Source organism: Ptychodera flava, chromosome 11 (genome assembly GCF_041260155.1).
Source record: "Ptychodera flava strain L36383 chromosome 11, AS_Pfla_20210202, whole genome shotgun sequence".
Lineage (NCBI taxonomy): Eukaryota > Metazoa > Hemichordata > Enteropneusta > Ptychoderidae > Ptychodera > Ptychodera flava.
Window position 1 is genome coordinate 42,582,015 of NC_091938.1, and position 19,613 is coordinate 42,601,627.

The 19,613-nt window shown below is 36.0% G+C and overlaps 2 protein-coding genes across 11 annotated transcripts in view; one reads left to right on the top strand and one right to left on the bottom strand.

Moving 5' to 3' along the window:
- LOC139144569 (uncharacterized) overlaps positions 1 to 14,587 on the bottom strand; it is a 33,822-nt gene extending 19,235 nt beyond the window's left edge. Inside the window, exons 1-2 of one of the 4 annotated variants that reach the window (XM_070715290.1) lie at positions 14,436 to 14,587; positions 706 to 1,256 (exon numbers count right to left, since the gene is read on the bottom strand). In XM_070715290.1, the coding sequence (XP_070571391.1) occupies positions 706 to 1,243 (538 nt within the window). In that variant the 5' untranslated portion in view covers positions 1,244 to 1,256; positions 14,436 to 14,587. Of the gene's footprint in view, positions 1 to 705; positions 1,257 to 3,431; positions 3,684 to 8,009; positions 8,182 to 11,812; positions 12,172 to 14,435 lie in introns of those variants that run through there. The other 3 variants (XM_070715291.1, XM_070715292.1, XM_070715289.1) reach the window with 3 other exon arrangements.
- The window catches only part of LOC139144566 (uncharacterized), a 227,577-nt gene that overhangs the window by 26,411 nt on the left and 181,553 nt on the right, over positions 1 to 19,613 (top strand). For 5 of the 7 annotated variants that reach the window (XM_070715277.1, XM_070715278.1, XM_070715280.1 and 2 more), the window contains exon 1: positions 14,867 to 15,046. The exons of 1 other annotated variant lie outside the window; for it this stretch is intronic. In XM_070715277.1, coding sequence (XP_070571378.1) covers positions 15,015 to 15,046 — 32 coding nt within the window. In that variant the 5' untranslated portion in view covers positions 14,867 to 15,014. Of the gene's footprint in view, positions 1 to 14,866; positions 15,047 to 19,613 lie in introns of those variants that run through there. One more of the 7 variants, XM_070715282.1, reaches the window with a different exon arrangement.

Consider the following 19,613-nt stretch of genomic DNA (forward strand, 5'->3'; position numbering starts at 1 on the left):
TTACTATTATCAAATTAAATGTGTATTATCAATTAGACATGAGTTTCTTATGCTGCTTTTTGTCATTTATCACTAGAGTTTGTTCAAATTTTACTGCAATGGTCTTTGTGGAGAAAAAATGTTACCTTGTTCTGAAATTCCTACTATCATTCTGTCTTGTGAACTTGCAATGTAATGCAGTTGATTAAAAATTTCATACTGAGAAAAGAAATATTTGAAGAGAACAAGACCATAACATAACAGTCAGTTCACAGATGGTTTTTATGATGAAACATAACATACAGCAACGCTCAACTTGAGTAACAAAAATTAGATAGTTCCAAACTACATATATCCAGGATCCAATTATCAAATGACACACCATAGATAGTATTTTTATGATAATTTCATCATATTGATAATTTTATGAAACATTGGGTGTCCCAAACATTTATGTTACCGGTATAAATTCAAATTTTCAAGTTTCAATAGTATTGTTGTATATGTAGATACAGTATCTTTGAATTTTTTGAGGTAACATAGCACACTTTCCTTTAAGTATTGGTAGGTTATGATTGTACCAAGTATGGTGGTATGGTGTTTTGAATTTCATAATGAATGACCAAAGGTGACCAAAGCAAAGAAATAGATGTGAAAAGTTACTGATAAACATTCTTGATTTGTGACCAGAATCTTTGGAGTTGGCTTCCTTGATGTTACACTTACCGGGAACGTAGATTACTTCATCATCCATTGTATCATCATCATCAGTATCATCCAGTTCATCAGTTTCTTCAAATTCCATTGGTGGTTCTCTTTCCAAGAATGCTGATTCTGTTGTTGTTTGTGTTGATGCACTCTGGCATACTTTGGGACTGCTACCACAGAAATAGCAGGTGTTCAATGTTGGTGATGACACACTTTGGCGCATCATGAAAGACTGTGGTGAACTGTATACAGGTGAGGTTTGAATGGCAAAGTGTGGAGCTGTATGGCTCAACCCTGGAATTGCAACTGGTGCAGAAGTACCCATACGTGTCTTAATATCACTATCACCAATGGAATGTGATGAGCTGGAATCTTGTGGTAGATTCTCATCAATACTGGCCAATTCTTGATCACTGTGCTGCATTCTGACTTGGTTGTGTGGATCCGAATCTGCACCTATCTGAAATTCTACTTTCAAAGTTGGTTTGGCTGATGAAGTGTCAGACATGTCCACTTTACTGCTTTCATCTATGAGATCACGTTTGTCTCTACTCATGCTACTTCTTACACTGTGAAGGATAAGAATAGATGACAAAGAGAGATAAGTCACATGGAGAGCTGATTTGTGTATTGAAGGATGTTTACACTTATATGTGCCATCAATTCTCACTCCAAGGTCTTAATCATTATCAGCTTTACCTTGGCAGCAAATTGATTTACTGAATGAAAAATTAAACAGTGGGCACCGCAAATGGAAGCAGTGCTTACATACAGACTCTGTGACATGATAATCTATGTTCATGCCACTCTTTCAATAAAGACTTGCACTCAATATCACAAAAGCAGCAATACTTTTCTCATTGTTTATTCAAGTTCATGCAAGGAAATAACAATAACATTTAACATTTAGTGGAGTTGACTCAGGCAGATACCAAGGTTATTTTGTGAAGAGAATCAATACAAGCATTGACATGAAAAAATGAAATGGCAGGATTCTTTCATTCAAATTCTTTGACAGATTCCAGATACTATGTCCTTCCTTGATCTTGACATGACAGACATATCTTTACTTTCAACCAGTTTGTAAGGTTCACACCAACACCGTTAAATCATCTTTCTTAAAACCTCTCTGAAGAATATGTCCATTTCATCTCTCTATCTCTGTTGATTTCATCACTCCTTCTCTCTCTCTCTCTCCATATATATAACTAGGAATACTGATGTCCTTGTGGGAAATTACAGTGCAAAATGCTACCAGCAGAGCCTTACAAATAATAACATCAATTTCTTTAGTTATTAGTGACAGATACAATTACTTTGTATTTAAGTAATTTGCATATATATATATATATATATATATATATATATATATATATATATATATATATATATATATATATGTGTGTGTGTGTGTGTGTGTGTGTGTGTGTGTGTGTGTGTGTGTGTGTGTGTCACAGAAGTACATGTACAAACATTTTAACATTACCAACAATATGAAACCATTTTTGTAAAACAGGGCAAATCAATACAAGGCCATGTCAAGGTCAATGCTAAATTTAGTCTTGACATGTTTATTCAACATGAATATTTGGTACTAACTTTAAAACAGCGGTTAATTTGCAAATTCGTTTATGAAGTGTTGTTGAAAAGAGTAAAAAAGGCTTTCATTTCAGTGACAGTTGCTTCTACTGTACAGATCTTTCCTTTCAATCTATGTAAACGAATTATATGGTTTCCTTGATAAGACAATGGTTTGGGTTTATCAATTTTGATTCTCTTTTCAAAGTTTTGAAACATCAAACCTTCACCATTTCATTGTTGAGTACTAAGTGACTTCAAAACTACTAGAGTAGCTGATACAAATATGTTGCACATATACCAAAGTAACACAGCCAAAGTCCAGACACAGAACAAAAAATGCAATGAAAATAATCAATTTCTACATTTATACACTTGGCATATTGGTATTTCACAGCCCCAAAACACACATTTGTTAATTGCAGTGTACACAGTCCAAAAATTAAACAAAGTAACGTTTCAGGTGAAGTGGTGTCTTCACCAACATCAATCCTGTATTAATAGAACATCCAATACATGACAGTTTTCTACATTTATTTTGACAGCATTTTCATCAAAGAATTCATGAGTCTCTATTATCTTACCAGGAGACACCTTTTTTTTATCATCAACGGTAAACATTTATAAGGTAAATGGTTTTCCCATTTAATACATATGGCAATGCAAATTATGTCACTAACACTGTTGCCATTTCTCTTATCAAAAGATTTTACATTGATGTTATTTAATGAGGCTAACAGTGACTATGACTGCAAATGAGGGTTTTTTACACTGTGTTCAGGGCTAGTCACATGCAGACACAATTGAAAATTAATAGAAGATATCACTGGTCTTTATGTTGCTATTGATGTTAGAATTAGTCAATTTACACCACTGTTACCATGCTGAACAATTTATAACTTGTCTTACTTGGCTTAACTACCTAAACAAAAGTCTCTGTTACACAATTTGTTCCATTTATACTTTTAGCCTGTATAATGGCCATTTTTTGAGACTGTCTGAAGGATCAATTTAGAATTGGCACATGAAGGTTAGACATAGAGGCATACCACCTGCTGTGATTTTCATGGTTTGCATAGATAAAGATTGTGTAAAACAAGTATGAATGATGACTAAGACGGTTCAGTCGAGTCAGAGATGGAATTAGAGGCTAGGCATAAACTTACTAATTCAGCACACACTGGACTGTAAATACTGAAGAGCTGATGGCTACTTGTCAGGGTTGGTCAAACACATTCAATATCCTTACAGAACACTGTGTAATAACTTCCAACTCTGCTGTCCTCTCTTAGTAATGTCAACATTTATAAGTAATGCAATTGGTATGCTATGGTAGGTGTCGAAGCGCACTAGGAGCTGAGAAAACCACTACCTATACTGATTGGGGAAGCCCAACACCAACCTCAAAATAGTGATGACATCATGCATAATATCCCATAATATGCAATGTTATTGTTTCCCTGTCTACATGCTTGGACAGATTTGAACTTTGACCTGGTACCTGTGATGGTCAATATCAATATTGCGGCCTGACACAAGTCTGTTATATGAGAAAAACAGGATATATAATTGACATCTCACTAGGACCATACAGAACTAACCATTTTCTGCAAGGCAGTTTTGTGACCTCTGACCTCACTGTCCTTGAAGTTTGTAAATTTCAATGCCCTGATGCATATGGCTTAGGTACTTTGTGGCTTTGAATTGATGAGGATAACTCTTGTCATGTGTTACACAAGTACTTTGTGAATTGTGAAAATTAAATAAAAACTGCAAAATCAGCATTTAGTTCAGTTGCTCATTTGTTCAATTTTGAATCTACATTTTGGATCCACACATTTGTGCTCGACTGTATGTATCGTTGCACAGCTAGGCTAAGTTGTTGGCTTTTTCTTGATGCAAATGTTCAAGATGCGTAGTTGACAGTGGTTATCTTCCAGCCACTCTTACAGTAAGGCAACAAGGTAATTAGCCAAGTTTTTGGACTTGAAAAGACTTCCTACACACTTCCTGAAAGAATCAAGTTAGCTACATACTATCTCAGCAAACATGGTGGCTTTATGATTAGTAAAGAATGGTTTTTATTACCCGACAATTGATGGCCTCACTGTGAATGTTACATTGTTACATGAGTGATGATAAAGAGTTAGGCACCCTTTATGTTCTACGAGTTGATTCATTGAACAATAGCTGAATGGGGGCGATATTGCGACAGAACAAAAAAGTACAAGTTGGCCTGACTATGAGGGTGACTGCTTTTGAAAAGCTGGCTGCTGGTTTTCACAACGACTGTGTTTAACAAATGTATTATGTGGAGTGACTTTGAAATGTGAGATGAAGCAATGTCTTTTCAAATCCTCACTATTCATTCAAAAAGCGAACTGGTAGTCACCCGCTGAAGGTGACTCTGTTTTCAAATGATTACCACCGTTTGCAAGCAAACTAATTACTACTTCATGAGCATTTGAAATTTACAAAACCATTTTCTTATAGGCCAGCAATGAAAAACTTCTGAAAAGCTGGGCATGTCACATGCAAGAAACATTAAACTGAGAAATCTTTATGTTAGAACTACAGTAAGACAGGATTGAGTTATTGGTATTACATCACCAATGCAGGAGAAACAGCTAGTGTTGCTGTATTGGTCAGTGTTAAAGACAAGTGGTTCATCAAATGCTTTGTGTTATCAATGAACAATTGTACTCTGTATCCAACACATAAAAGACCATCTTTGTCATTATCAAGGTCTTGATTCACTCTGCACTTTGTCATCTAATTTCATTTCAGTTGTAGTATTAGTCATTACACTAAAAAGCTAGATCCCAATGGTTGTTTTCACATTGCATTGCTGACTTCCTTTGTTTTTGATCACAAAACCTTACAGACTAATCACGATTACCCATAACACTGATGTTAAACTTCTGAAATTTGATCAAATGTAATGAAGTTTGCTTTTCAGCATTCATGTCTGTAATCCAGCAATGAAAATAACTGCGCATGTCAATAATCCGAAAGTCCATCAGAGGTGAATGCTACCTGAGTTACTATGGAAACTGGGAAAGTAGCCAAGAATGCTCCATATTAGGAAGCTGTGTAGTGGCATGATGTCATCAAGCTACTTTATTGTCTGGTTGACATGCAAATGTGTTCTAATATGTTGACAATGTCAATTGCATTCTATTGACTGTGTACCACACCCTCCACTGTAAATAATGAAGGGTTCAACAACAAAAACTATGTTTCTATGACGGGAACTTTTAATTTATGAACTTTAGCTAAACACTGATTACAGTAACAGTTTTTGTGATATTTCATAGCATTACAAGAGATATATACCAATCATTTACCTAAAACTTGATTTCATTACACTTTTCATGTTTTAATAGCCTAAAGAACATGCTGTCTAAAATATTTTACTATTTAAACACTATCTAAAATTGTAGAATTATAAACTGTTTTTTAGCAGAAGGCAAACAGAGATCATGACACTCCTTGCTTTCTGATCTTGATCATGGAAAATATCAAAATCTTTTGGCAAAAATGAAAAGGGATAGAAAATAAGCAGTGAGGAAGCTATCTTAGTTCAATGAAGCTTTTTATAATTTATATACCTTAGAATGAAGCCATAATAGAGAAATGACAACACTTGTGAATGCCTAAAAACCCTGGTTACATAAAGATTCTTAACTGCTGAACTCTGAAATACAATATTTGAACTCACGGCAAAGAGAATCATGGGTACAAAATCACAGGATTCTACCTCTTCATTCTAGAATTCTTTTTTGTCCACAAATACATGTTACACATTGAAAAGATATTCCAATAGCACTATTCTGAAAAGTTCAACATTTATGTGATAGATTACATAGTTCCAGTCCTCAATTTATTTGCATTGACAGTATATCAAACATGATGGCAATAGCATTTAGTATTTAACAACAAAGTGTCCTGTAATGAATGAAATACAATTTGATTGTAACAGCTCAATGCTTTTGAAAAGCACAGCACATTTAAAAATATCATAACAGGCAAAAATTGTATGACATTATTTTTACATTTCATAACTATCAGTGATTATTAAAAGCCAAAATCGGAATCTGGCCACAAGCTGGTTTACAGTCGACAGTCATACATCATGGAATTTATTTATATTTGGAAGACAATTTTTTCGAAAGTGCATAATACAAACTTTTCAAACGATGGAAACCTCTTTGGTATCAAATGAATGGAAACACATCTTATACCTTGCAAAGAAAATGAACATATATGAACAGCTAAGGTGCTTTCGTACGGTACACGTACGGAAATATTAAATAATGACCAAAATTTGTGAACTTGGAACATAACAGCTCCACTGATACCTCTTCAACAAGGATTGAAGCAATGATACATATCTTTCTTACACTGGTGATTTTCTTTAATGTATACTGCACAGGTACAAGATGTGAATTATCTCAGTACAAATAAATAGAAACAAGAAAACGGAGATGGAGAGGAACTTCATCAAATTGGCCAGATTGAATCTAAATGTTTTCAAGAATTTGCAGAAAATTTTTTTCTGAAAAACCTGTTGAAAAAGAGGCGACTTCGCCAGTTGATCATGTTCTTCACCGAACGGCCATTTTGTTTGTGATATCAAGAACTCTCCCTGTCGTCTGGTAAATTTGAAAATATTGGTCAGAAAAAATGCTAAAGTGAAATCTGTACTATGCTACAATCAAAAAAATTTTAAACTTCAAAAGTTTTGTGGTCGAAAGTCTTTCTGGATAAATTTACTGATACTAACACAAATGAATTGAGTTGGAAAGAAAAAATCAAAACAGAAAAAAAAAATAATGGATGCTGTTTTGAATACAACATGGCTGCTGTACAGAACAGCATCATTTAAGCTTACTGGGTTTAAGTCTCATTGAGAAGAAAATTGTCAAACTAAGTAGTTAATAAAGCTACATTTTTTCGTTACTGTGAGATAAAAGGCAAACTGTAGTCTCCACATTGATTTTACAATTGTTTGGTGATTCTGAAGTAGTTTCTTGTATTTTTCAGGGGTAAAATGTAAGACAAAAAATTTTCATTTTAGCCATTTCTAAACAAGACTGCCATTATAATTTTAAAAAGTTAAAAAGTACAGTAGTAAAATATCTGTCAGGATTTCGTATGATGACATAACAAGGAGATGTAGCAGACAAAAACCTTGAAAAAATCTAAGTATGTTCCAACTGGCCCCATTTTATCACTTTTCCTTGTCCTTGATATAAAAAACACATAAATGTAACTACTAGGCATCACTTACAGAGAACTGCAGCATTAACGATTGCTTCTTTTTAAATTGAAACATTTGTAGACACATTTCAGAAAAGTTAACTCTTGTAGTTGATGATGACAAATGCAGCCATTTTGACAAAATGCAAGGACGACATTGTACCATAGGATGGAACGGATCTACACAACACAAAATCACTTGGTGTTTTGTGTATCTCTTCAACTGTTGGATAATATTCTACAAAATATTGTACAAGATTTGGAAAACATCTTTCACATGTTCTACAAACCGCTCTGCTGATGTTATTACAACTTTTGTTGAAAATCCAGGTCTTGTTTTTTTCTATTCCTTTGTTGAATGCCAACAATATTGTTGTTTTTCCAAAAAAAGAACTCTAGTATTTCTATAAAAGTTTATGGAAATATGAAATAATCCCTAATTTTGTTTGAGAGAGAATAGTCAAAACATTATACAAACACACCTGAAACACTTGTCCTTGAACAAAAGTTTGTTGTTGGATATTACACAACCACAAGGCTAACGTCGTTGGCACAATGGCTGCCTGATCTTCACCAGTAATGGCCAACAAAACAAAATACAAATGATGCAATGTCATACCCACGTCACACTGACTCACCAACAAACAGTCTTCCTTTTCGTTCCAACTCTAGTTTTCCTTTCAATCAACATGAATCAGGTATGATTGGATGTTGTCTTTCAAAAGTGACGCATGGTTGTTTTATTTCAATATTTTCAAATGAAATATCACATTTAAAACTGCAGATTAATACTTGAGGAAAAATTGTCCTTGTACGAGCCATCCGACCAGATAGATCCAGAATAGGACATGCTTCTTCTTGTTAATAAAAACCAGCTCATCAAATAGATTTGTCAAAAGCAATCAGCTGAATTAAACACAACCCTAAAATAAGATGGTGTGCATAGTAATTATTTTGTTTTTATGCAAAAGAAAAGATGTGAAAAAAATGAGAAAACAAACCATGGTAATGAAATAATAATGTTCACACAGAGACGATGGAGGCATTTCTATGTCATAAATATAGAATTTGAATCATTTCGGTACAATGATAAGCTTTTCAGGTCAAAAAAGTAAAATACTACCATTAAAAATGAAAATGTTACTGAAAGCTTGCAATACTGTATTGTACTGACTGTTTTCCTTATGTGAGAGATTGTGTGACGCAGTTTGTAAACATGATTGAATCAATGTGGTCAAGGTCTGAGGCCTTGACAAAGGTAAAATTGTCTCACACTGTGTGCATTCTGCATCATGTTTCATTTTAAAAGATGTTGAATATAAAGAGATTGATCAAGGACCTATTTTAATCATCTACTTTACATCTGAGTTTTTTCTAGACAAGATTTCATAGTTTGTAGTATGAAGATCTTCACCGATACAAACTTCAGTTTATCATGTAATTATGAAGAACACCATAATAAATTCAAAAGAAATTCATTCAAAATTCATTCAACTGTCTCTTTCAGAATGATAAGATACTGAAAGTGAAGTTAGGAGGAAACGGGAAAGATTTATCTGGTTTTCATTGGCAAGAATTAAGGTTATGGTTGATAGGGTATAGGGATACAGGAAGTTCTTTTACCAAAAGATTACAAAAAAGTAGAGATTTCAAAAAGGTAAACAATAAGTACTGTTGGCATGCATTTTGTGAATTTTCTGAAATAAGTAGTTTGATAGTTTCAAAATATCATGAATAACTCATTGAAGAAGGAGAATAGATATCACAAACTATCAGGTGTAGAGAGTCTAGCTTAAGATAAAAGGACAGGTACATACACCAAAAATCCAACTATAAACAATAAATGACACTGAATTCTATTTACATTTATATATTCAATTTTTATAAACTTTACAAAATCTTCAAGAAAATTTGATGCTGGGAAAGCCATATGATTTTGTTATACAATAACATTTGAAGAACTAGCATAGAAATTTTCAGATTCTTTTGCATTTTGATCAAATATTCAGAAACGTCCTTGAAATAACTGGGTAAATTATTGCTTATGGAGGAACTTAAGTCTTCAATAAGGGAGTCATTACTTCATCACACTGACCATGCATTCAAATAGATACCAACTACTTGAATAATTGCGACAATACAACAAGAATATCAAAACAATATTACCACATGGTGGCTGTAAAAAATCAGAATACTATTAGACAAATAACCTTGAAATTATTGGTATTGGATAGCATATTTACTGATCATAATATTTCATGTTTCTATAGCTAACCATTACACTATATTTTTACGTATAATAAATTATGTGTTGAAATACTGTTGGAGAAAATCCAAGTACTTTGAAAAATATTATCATAAATTACTGCTGAAGATAATGGATAAAGACTGTAAACGTAAGTTTGATATTAGGGAGAAAAATGCTTGAAACTGTATCTTTAAAACTACAGTAAAATTGCTCCTAAATTTTGGAATAAGATGAATGTTTTGGATAGTATTAACGGCCAATGATAATTGCAGATGTTTGTTTCTTAAACAGCAATATCATATGGTTAATTCATTTTAAAATGGCAATATAGAAATAACATAAATAGAAAATAAATAATACAAAACTTGGCCAACTGCCAAGAACATGCTCTAAAAACTTGACTGCAAGAAAAATCCAGTATCAGAAAAACATACACTGTCACTTTTGTTTAAAAATTCAATAAGCCATAGAAATAGCATTAATATTGGATCCATACAACTTTCCGAACACAAAATTATCTTTCATGAAAAATGAAAGAATACTGTCATTATTGGAAAAACATATGAGTAAACAAACAAGTATTAGTGTATGGAAGGACCACAAACCATATGTACTGATTCAGTAGTGTCATCGTCATGTTAAAAAGGCAAGATTACAAAAACAACACACAAATAAGGAGTAAAAGGTCCTCGTCCAAGCCTACACTGACTAACAAGCTCCATCAATTGAACCAATGAAACATATTAGCAAATAGTTATTGATGTTACTTGCCTGTCAATAACACAAATGACCTTGACTTTGAAAAAGGTCAGGACATTAAAATTTGCACATTGATGTTGAGTCACTGACAAGATAAACACAAAATGTCATTTTAAATAAATGTGTAAGCTATCTTGCATAACAATGTATACAGGTAAACAAAAATAAAAAGGCTGGACAAAAATAAAACACATACTGCAGCCATATTAGCATAATTGTAGCAATAGATTCCAAAGAAATAAAGAGCATTAGAAGTTGTATTGTGTAACCTTGAAATGAGAGACTACAAACATGGAGACCAATATAGCAATATGATAAGGAAGTCAAACATATCAATGACAATGTATTTCACATACAAAGAACTGACAGACTATAATAAGTAGATCACAATCTCTGAATTATCATGGTTGTAGAATGCTACCATACCTATGTTAAGGTTGGAAAATATACAGTTTCTTAAGATTTAGTTCAATAGCCATCTTGTCAATGTTTGGAAAAACTGTTAAGTTGGAACTGAATGAAGGTAGGGGAAGTACAGGCTTGTGATAGAAAGCGTTTCAAAGCACTAGCATGCTAGGTGTATGAAATAACAGGTAAGCATCACTGTAAGATACACGGCTCTATGCAATAATAAATGACCACTTTTATCATTATCACGTTATTGCAGCAAAAATATACTCAATTTGGTTTTTATGAATGAAAATATATTCTACATGGTAACCTTAATCTAATTGAATATATTTGACATGAACTTTCAGAGTACCATGTACACAAACCCATCATCAAAATATTCCAATAATGTTTGAAAACTCAACCAGTCTACATTTGTATCACTATTTCTAAAATTACAATTTTTATAAGGACGTAAATGTGGTAAAACAATTAGTGACATTAGAAAAACATTTGCTTCAATAGTAAAGCTGTAAACACTACCATATATTGTTTACAATTCTTAGGATAAAAATAATGGTAAAGAATCAGAGGGTGGTAGTCCTTGGACAAAGTAAACATCAAAACAAAAATTGGCAGTGATGCCAGTCTTTACTGACACACTTGCTCTTGTAACAAAAAATTACCATTGTGGTCACATCAATATGGTAACATGCACACAAATAGTACTACTGAAAATTTGTGGATTTAAAGAGATACTGGAAGACAGAAAAATACAGTAGCATTTCTAATAACACAGTAAAAATGTGATACATTATGAAACTGTATGCAGATGGTTACAACAATATACCTCATCCCTTCAGAAAAAAAAAGAGAAAGATCACTTGCCAATAGGATATTGTCCAGTTGTCGAGCACTCTGCAATTTTGGTGTAGATATACATACAGCTAGAAAATGTTGACAACAGTAACTGTACAGTGCTATGCCATACATTGACTATATATAGCTGTGGTCAGCTTGCCATCTACACCTCATCAACTACATTAGCATAATTTTCCTTTATTTTTCTCTGTTTGCACTCTCATGTCAGGTGAACCAGTGACCTCACCTTGAACGGCCTTGTTTCACATCCACCTGAAACCTGTGTTTGGTATATGGTCGTCAACTTAACCCTCATACACACACACACCCACTATCTATCATAAGCATATGAAAATTCATAAAATATTTGTGCAAATCAATGAAGGAATAGCACTGATGAACATACAAACGAACAATCCTCTCTGTTGATATGTACTCTGAAGTTAAATTAATTAGATAGCTGGTAAAAAGCCCAAGGTGACATTGAAGGAAACTGGCAAAAGCTGAAGATGAGTACACAAGAGTCAATGCTACATGACCTACAGTATCCAATTTGAGATCACACTTTGGTCAAGGAGGCAAATCTTACGGGATATTTTGCACAATCCACTCTCCTAGTTACCATGACAACTTTACCTCTCAAAAGCATATGCCTAGGTTTGGGGTTTCTCATTATTTTGCATTTGCACTGAATGTTTTGGAAAAACAAACCAAATGTTTGGTAAAATGGTGAAGAAAACAAACAAGCATGAAACTCTAATTCATTTTCAAAATATTTTTCAGAATTTTTAGCGAAAGTCACTCTGTTCGTAGACATACTTTTGACAAAATTTTCTGCATAAATTAGAGGATGCGGACATATGTATTAGCATAAAACGCTGATTCCATAAAAATGTTCATTCTCAAAGAAATTCTTGCGAAAATTCAAGATAAAAATTAAATTTTAGTTAGTATTAACATGTCATAGAGTGATATGATACAAAGAGAATCAAGTTAAACAGAGCGCTCCATTGGCGATGACGAGATACGTACGTGGGGCCACAAAGAAACAGCAATTCAAAGGCGCCACATTCAGGGCAGCCTACATAGCGCTTGTATTTTGAAGCCCGAGATCATCTCATTTATTATTCTACGGGCTAAAAACTCTTTTGTTCCTACAAAATCTAAAACTAAACGTTTCACGAGCTGCCCAAATTTATAAAAAACTTATTCAAACTCAAAGTTTATGGATAACTTGCTTCCCTTCAAAAAATTTGTTTCGTTTTCAATGCCGTGTTCTCCGACAACTGTAACAAAGGGTGAGATATCTCGTGAATTTTTCGCGTAGTTTTCGGATGGTGATGTACACGAACCAGAAACAATGAAATTTGACAGAAGTGAGGGTAAAGTATGACTATTAATTTACCTCGATAAACTATAAGTCACCATAAGATACATGCTGGTCGGAAGCAGGGAGGAGAAATGCTGGACGACAGAAAAATACACCTTTTACATAGAAAACGGACTAAGCTTTCTCTGTTTGACTGGGAAGCCGAGCTTCGGTTACCCTGGATCTAATGCGCTACGAAAAATCACTCTTTAAAGACGTCAGACGAAAGTGTGTTGCCAAGTAACTTTACATATATGTCAAGACTTACCCAAGCAGAATTTACGGTCAAAGTTTATAGTCATTTTTTGGTGAATTCCTCCTAAAACTAGCAATATTTGGAAGTATACTTCTTGTTCTGAAAATTGTGACAATGTAGCAAGCATACAGTGAAATTAACTCGCTCCGATTCAGGTGCGCGCTCAGCACACACGTGATGACGCAGGTAAAAATAGCGACGGGAAGCCACCCGAACCTCGAAGTACACTCGATCATGAACGGAAAATGATATTCAATCGTGTCGAAATAACGATAGCCCGCTCCAAAAACGGAGAAAATGCCCAGTGTGTGACGTTTTCGTGGTCACCGTTTAAGTAAAACACGCCTCAAATCGAGTCGTTGTGAAAGTGGCCACCGCATTAGACAATACAACGCACTGGCCATGTTGTAGACATATTGAGGCCATGCATTGGGTTTTTCTCTGATTTCTACCATGTTAAAAATCTACAAAATGTTTTTATGTGTTGTGTTTTCGTTTTCAGCATCGGATACCGACCAGTACACATTTCATACAAATTGCCAAGGACATGGCGAAGTACACCGGTCCCTCTGTACATCTGGCTTGCAGCCAACTAATATGTCTTGTAACAGAGATGTCGGCAACGGTCGAATATGAACAGTTTCAAGCATTTTATGCCCGACAGTCGTCGAGAAAACACGGGCAAATTCTGGGGAACGTTACAACATAGCGGCGAAATTATACTCACAATGCACACCTAAAATGCCCATATTTACATGATATATGCATAATTTGCTGGAAAGGAGTCATTTGAGGTCATATTGATAGCGTGTGGAGATGTTGTTGTTGTTGTTTTTTGTACGCCCACGCAGATTTCCGCAGGAAGTGTTGGGTAAAAGTTGCTACTATGAATGTCTATGGGTCTTCTACGGCTACAATGCAGCACTGGCTGCGGAAAATGTTTTGGCATTGATCTCCACGGCGATTCAATTATACACCACAAAAAGAAAAACACGGAATATCACAGCATAAAAGTATCTACCTACCCTGCGTACGTAGAACGAAGTCACTGTCTGATTAGCAACAGAGATTTCCCGCGAACTTTTCGGACCCCGGAATGTTTACGTGATGATGTTGTTTAGTTTGGTGATGCAATTGGGCAACTAAATTTGGAAACAAAATCACCAAATATGGTTGTAACGGTACCAATTCGCAGCTGTCAATCGTTTAACGGGACCAATCAAATCACCGTATGTATTTGCTGACGGAACAAGTTTGGGCATGTCGCAAGCCCATGCCGTCTCCCCTTCTTTGACAGTTTCTTGGCACGAGTCCTCCTTTGTCCTGTATATTTTGGCACGCGTCGTTCACCGCTTCAGCGCTCGTCACAGGGTTGTCAGTATTATTTGTTGACAAAAGGTGTCCACGCCCAAATAAACAGGTGTGTGTCCTCGCATGGCCTCTGAATTCAAGGTAGCCACATGAAATATTCATTACGGTCAGTACCTGATCTCGCGAGATTTTAGCGGACATTGCTGAGATCGGAATGAATGCTGGGTATTTCACAATGAGGCGGCCATTTGAACTGTTTACAGACACTATTATTGCTAAGTCAACTTGGGAAAATGCAGTGTAGTGCATTTAAGGCGCCAAACGGGTAAGTTTGAATTTTATGTATATTGTTTATCATTCAATTTACAATTGTACGTGCCAGGTTGAGTTTCAACGACGAATGCATAGATCGTAGACGGTTGGCAGTGCGAGAGCCGGCAAATGATAGTGCAGTATATGCAATGTTTACATCCGAGAAGGTAGCAGTAGTTAAAGTTGGTTGGGTTTCCAGGCGTTTCGGCACCAAGTCGTTTTGGCCCAAGACGTTTCGGACTCCTAATTTCTGGACCCAAGTCGTTTCGGCACCGCGACCCAACAGCTCAGCACCGCTCTATTTACCACAGGCTACCTCGGAAAACTAGTGCTAGAACGTAATGTTACACGTTACGAATCAAAGCACAAAAGTATCAACATTCACGTACCATGGAGCTACCGAAAGATCTTTTGGTAGCTCCATGCACTTACATACTTTAATCTTTGTGAGAACATGGTAAAACCCCGTAAGAAAAAAATCATCATAATATTTTCAAATCTGTGACACAAGTTTATCGATAGTAATAGCCGCCGATACGGCAAAAGTTTGAAAGCGGTGCCGAAACGGCACGGCAAAAGTCACACAAAATGCACATATAGATGTACTGGTCAGAACGCAAAGGTCACGCTTACGAATATGATCAAGTAAACATCCTTGAGTCAATATACAGACTTTGACATTTACATTCCAGAGATTAAGTATCCACGATGTCACATGTTACAGTCTTTACTCTTAGACAATGAAGTTACAAGTTTTAGGTTAGTCATCAAGCTAGCACGAGCGTCTGTCCCAGACAAAAATTGTTGAGAAGTTTCTCCCCTTTAAATAGAAGATACATTACAATTAAAACCTGTCATAGATGGATTGCTCTCAAATATCTGAAACACAGTTATTGTCCCTCAGCCACAAATCTATAGCAAGATTTATGTAAAGTTCATAAACTTACACAAGGTATTAGACAAAAAGATCACTTTGCCGCCCAGGGTTCTTCCCACGCCGGTCGGTGCTGCTCGAGCCCGTCTGGCACTCAGAATTTCCGACCAGCATCGACAAGTGACCGACTGGCTTTTGCAGTTCAAGGCCACCGTACTTTATCATTTTGGCAAAGGCATTGACTCCAAGTAAGATATTCAAATATTGCACACTGTGTCATTAAACAATCAGCGTACAAGAAAATTAGCAGGATTGTGTCAATTATTGCTTTTAATATATTTAAAGGCGGAGCCTCCCTTTAAAAGGACGCGAAGCTATGGCGGCGTTCATTGTGTAAGTGGACACCAAACAGGCAACACGCGGGCACACGCTCCAGAAAATGCCACTTTTTAGTTTTCCCAGGCTGCAAAAACACAGACAGACTGCCAAGCGGTCAGCGAAAAGTTGCTGCCGATCAAACTCTGTGGTTACATTCAAAGTCTAACGCCACTGGAAGACAATTTTTTAGGAAATCCAAGCGTTTGTGGTGGGGAATCATGACCGTTGGCGATTTGAACAGACCATCAATCAAACGCTTGTATAAACTCTGTTTGCATGATTAGCAAAATGTGATAAAAGGTTGAGATCAGTTTGTGTAATCAATGTTACAGAAATCAAACATCATACTGGCCAAATGTTTGACTGGGAGGAGAACGCCACTAATGCGAGAACCTGGGATTGAAAAGTGCGGCTTTAATGAATGTTTGAAATTAGGGTGATATGTCTAGAACTACTGCAGCAAATTTTAAGAATCTTGGTACAGATCTTCAAATAGTGTACAAAGACATTTAGCAGTATCATGGTAATTGAGTGTTCATTTGTGTATTTAATAAATTTTCATCAAATTTTATGGAAAATGGTACAGTTTATAATCTGTCAGTGTTATAATAGGATACAAAAACGTTTAGCAACATCCTGTGAATTAAGGTGAAGCTGCATGTTGCCAACACAGTTTTTTTCAAAGGAATATTTCTTATCTTAGATGACAAGGAAACACCCTCATCTTAGATGACAAGGAAACCCCCTCATACTAACTTATATTTTCAAAAGGCAAAGAATCTAAAGTTTAGCATGGTAGCAATAGTTTACTCGAAGGATGAAGGGGATGTATATTTCAGGTAAAAATATCCAATTTTGGTATTAAACATAAAAAATAATTTAAGCCAAAAACTGGACACTGTTTTCTGAAATGTAATATTTCACTTGAAAGAATAGAACATGTAGAAAATAATGACTTTTTTATAACATTTAAAGAACATAATGTGAAAAGTTCACAAAATTTGATCCAGCCTGAATGGATTAAATTCTTTGGAAACATTGAAATTGGGAGAAAAGAGAAGCTTGGTAATTGGGTGATTTGCATACATTTAACACTTCTTTATCACACAACTTATCTCTGCTTTACAAGCTCAAAGGTGAACACAATCAATATTTTAATCATGGGTCATCAAATTGATTAAAATTGAATGAATATTTGCAAAAAATGATTTTGGAGGAAAATACACTGTGTTAAGTGCAGCATCCCTTAAAGAGGCACTCCAACCTGGTAACATTTTTAAAACACAAGTTTACTTGCATCGAAGCGCACGTACTAGTGGTATTAGCACTGCAGTGCAAAAGCGATGAAATTTGTTTCTTTGCTTCGATAAAGTGTGTATGTGCGATGTATGATAGTGAGCATGCGTGCGTGAGTGCTTCACGAACTCTACAACGTGTTGAGCGGTCTCAGTCAGAAAAATGTAACAGCTTAGCCGGCTATTGAACCACTCTTTTTTGGGAGTGGAGATTTAGCCGAGTGGTTCTGTCTGTGGCCTCTCAGCTAGGCGACTGATGCCGTATGTTGTGGGTTCGAATCCGATTGAAAACTATCCGAATTTTCTACCCTGGGTAGGTAACACTGCTGGTGGACAGAATTGTCCCCGAGGTTATCGTTTGCCCAGTTTAAAGCGATGAAATTCGTTTCTTCGCTTCGATAAAGTGTGTATGTGCGATGTATGATAGTGAGCATGCGTGCGTGAGTGCTTCACGAACTCTACAACGTGTTGAGCGGTCTCAGTCAGAAAAATGTAACAACTTAGCCGGCTATTGAACCACTCTTTTTTGGGAGTGGAGATTTAGCCGAGTGGTTCTGTCTGTGGCCTCTCAGCTAGGCGACTGATGCCGTATGTTGTGGGTTCGAATCCGATTGAAAACTATCCAAATTTTTACCCTGGGTAGGTAACACTGCTGGTGGACAGAATTGTCCCCGAGGTTATCGTTCGCCCAGTTAAAGCGATGAAATTCGTTTCTTCGCTTCGATAAAGTGTGTATGTGCGATGTATGATAGTGAGCATGCGTGCGTGAGTGCTTCACGAACTCTACAACGTGTTGAGCGGTCTCAGTCAGAAAAATGTAACAACTTAGCCGGCTATTGAACCACTCTTTTTTGGGAGTGGAGATTTAGCCGAGTGGTTCTGTCTGTGGCCTCTCAGCTAGGCGACTGATGCCATATGTTGCGGGTTCGAATCCGATTGAAAACTATCCGAATTTATGTAAATGAGTATTCACCAATTTTGACCCGGAACTATTTTTGTTTGTAAACATAAAAGATGTCGTCTACAAGATTTCATTTCACTTTGGTTCGATTCGTGTTATAGTAAAATGCATGACATTACCGATAAAAACTACGACAAAGAAAATTGCATGTACTTATTATAGTGTGAGGATGATTTTTATTATCCGGAGGAGCAGTTTGTTTGTCAGCGAAGCAAAAACATTGACAACTGGCAACATCCGTTTCTAGCTCCATGGATACACGGCGGCCATCATACATCGAAACACACGTAATTGCGGACGCAGCGGAGCCAATTAAACAGTTAGCATTTTCAGAGACGTTTTAGCCAGGAGTTTTCTCACTGGACATTCCCTGTTTACAATAGAAAGTCACTTTTGCAAGCAGTTTACTCTGTGCTTGTGTGTCCTACACGCTGATAACAGTGAGCTCTTGTGTGCCTTGGTGACCACTGAAATTTGATCGTTCGACAAGTTACGTTTGCCGTATCTTACTCTTAAATATCCCTTAAAAATCTTCGAACTGTTATTTGTATCGATCATTTAGAATTTCAAGCTCAAAATGTTAAAAAATCAAAAGCGTTCCATGTTCAAAGTTCTCTTCGTTTGGCTTTCTGTGGCTATGTATGTATGTGTGAGCAATCGCAAGCAGAGTTTGAGCCCTCTGACATTCCTCTTACGTCATCCTTGATAAACAAGCAAACAATAGTTAAGCCAATTAAATTAGAGGGTGTGGCGGCATTGACCAATGAAAAGTGAAAGCTGATTCGATGCCTCATTACAGTGATTTCAATGTTATATAACTCCACAGGGTCGCCCTGAAGCTTTGACAGACAAGTAGTACGCATGACTCATCGTCAATTCTCTCGATAAATGATGCAAATAAAAGATAGAACATAGGACTGCCGCAGAATACACCGCAGCACTCATGCAAATACCGCTAGTAGGGCGCGCTTGCACTCACCAGCCATGGGTTTCTGTCATGGTATTGCCAAAGGACTACTGCACTCAGTATTATGCTATGTCCGTCCTCTATACTGTCCATGTCTAAAGTAGC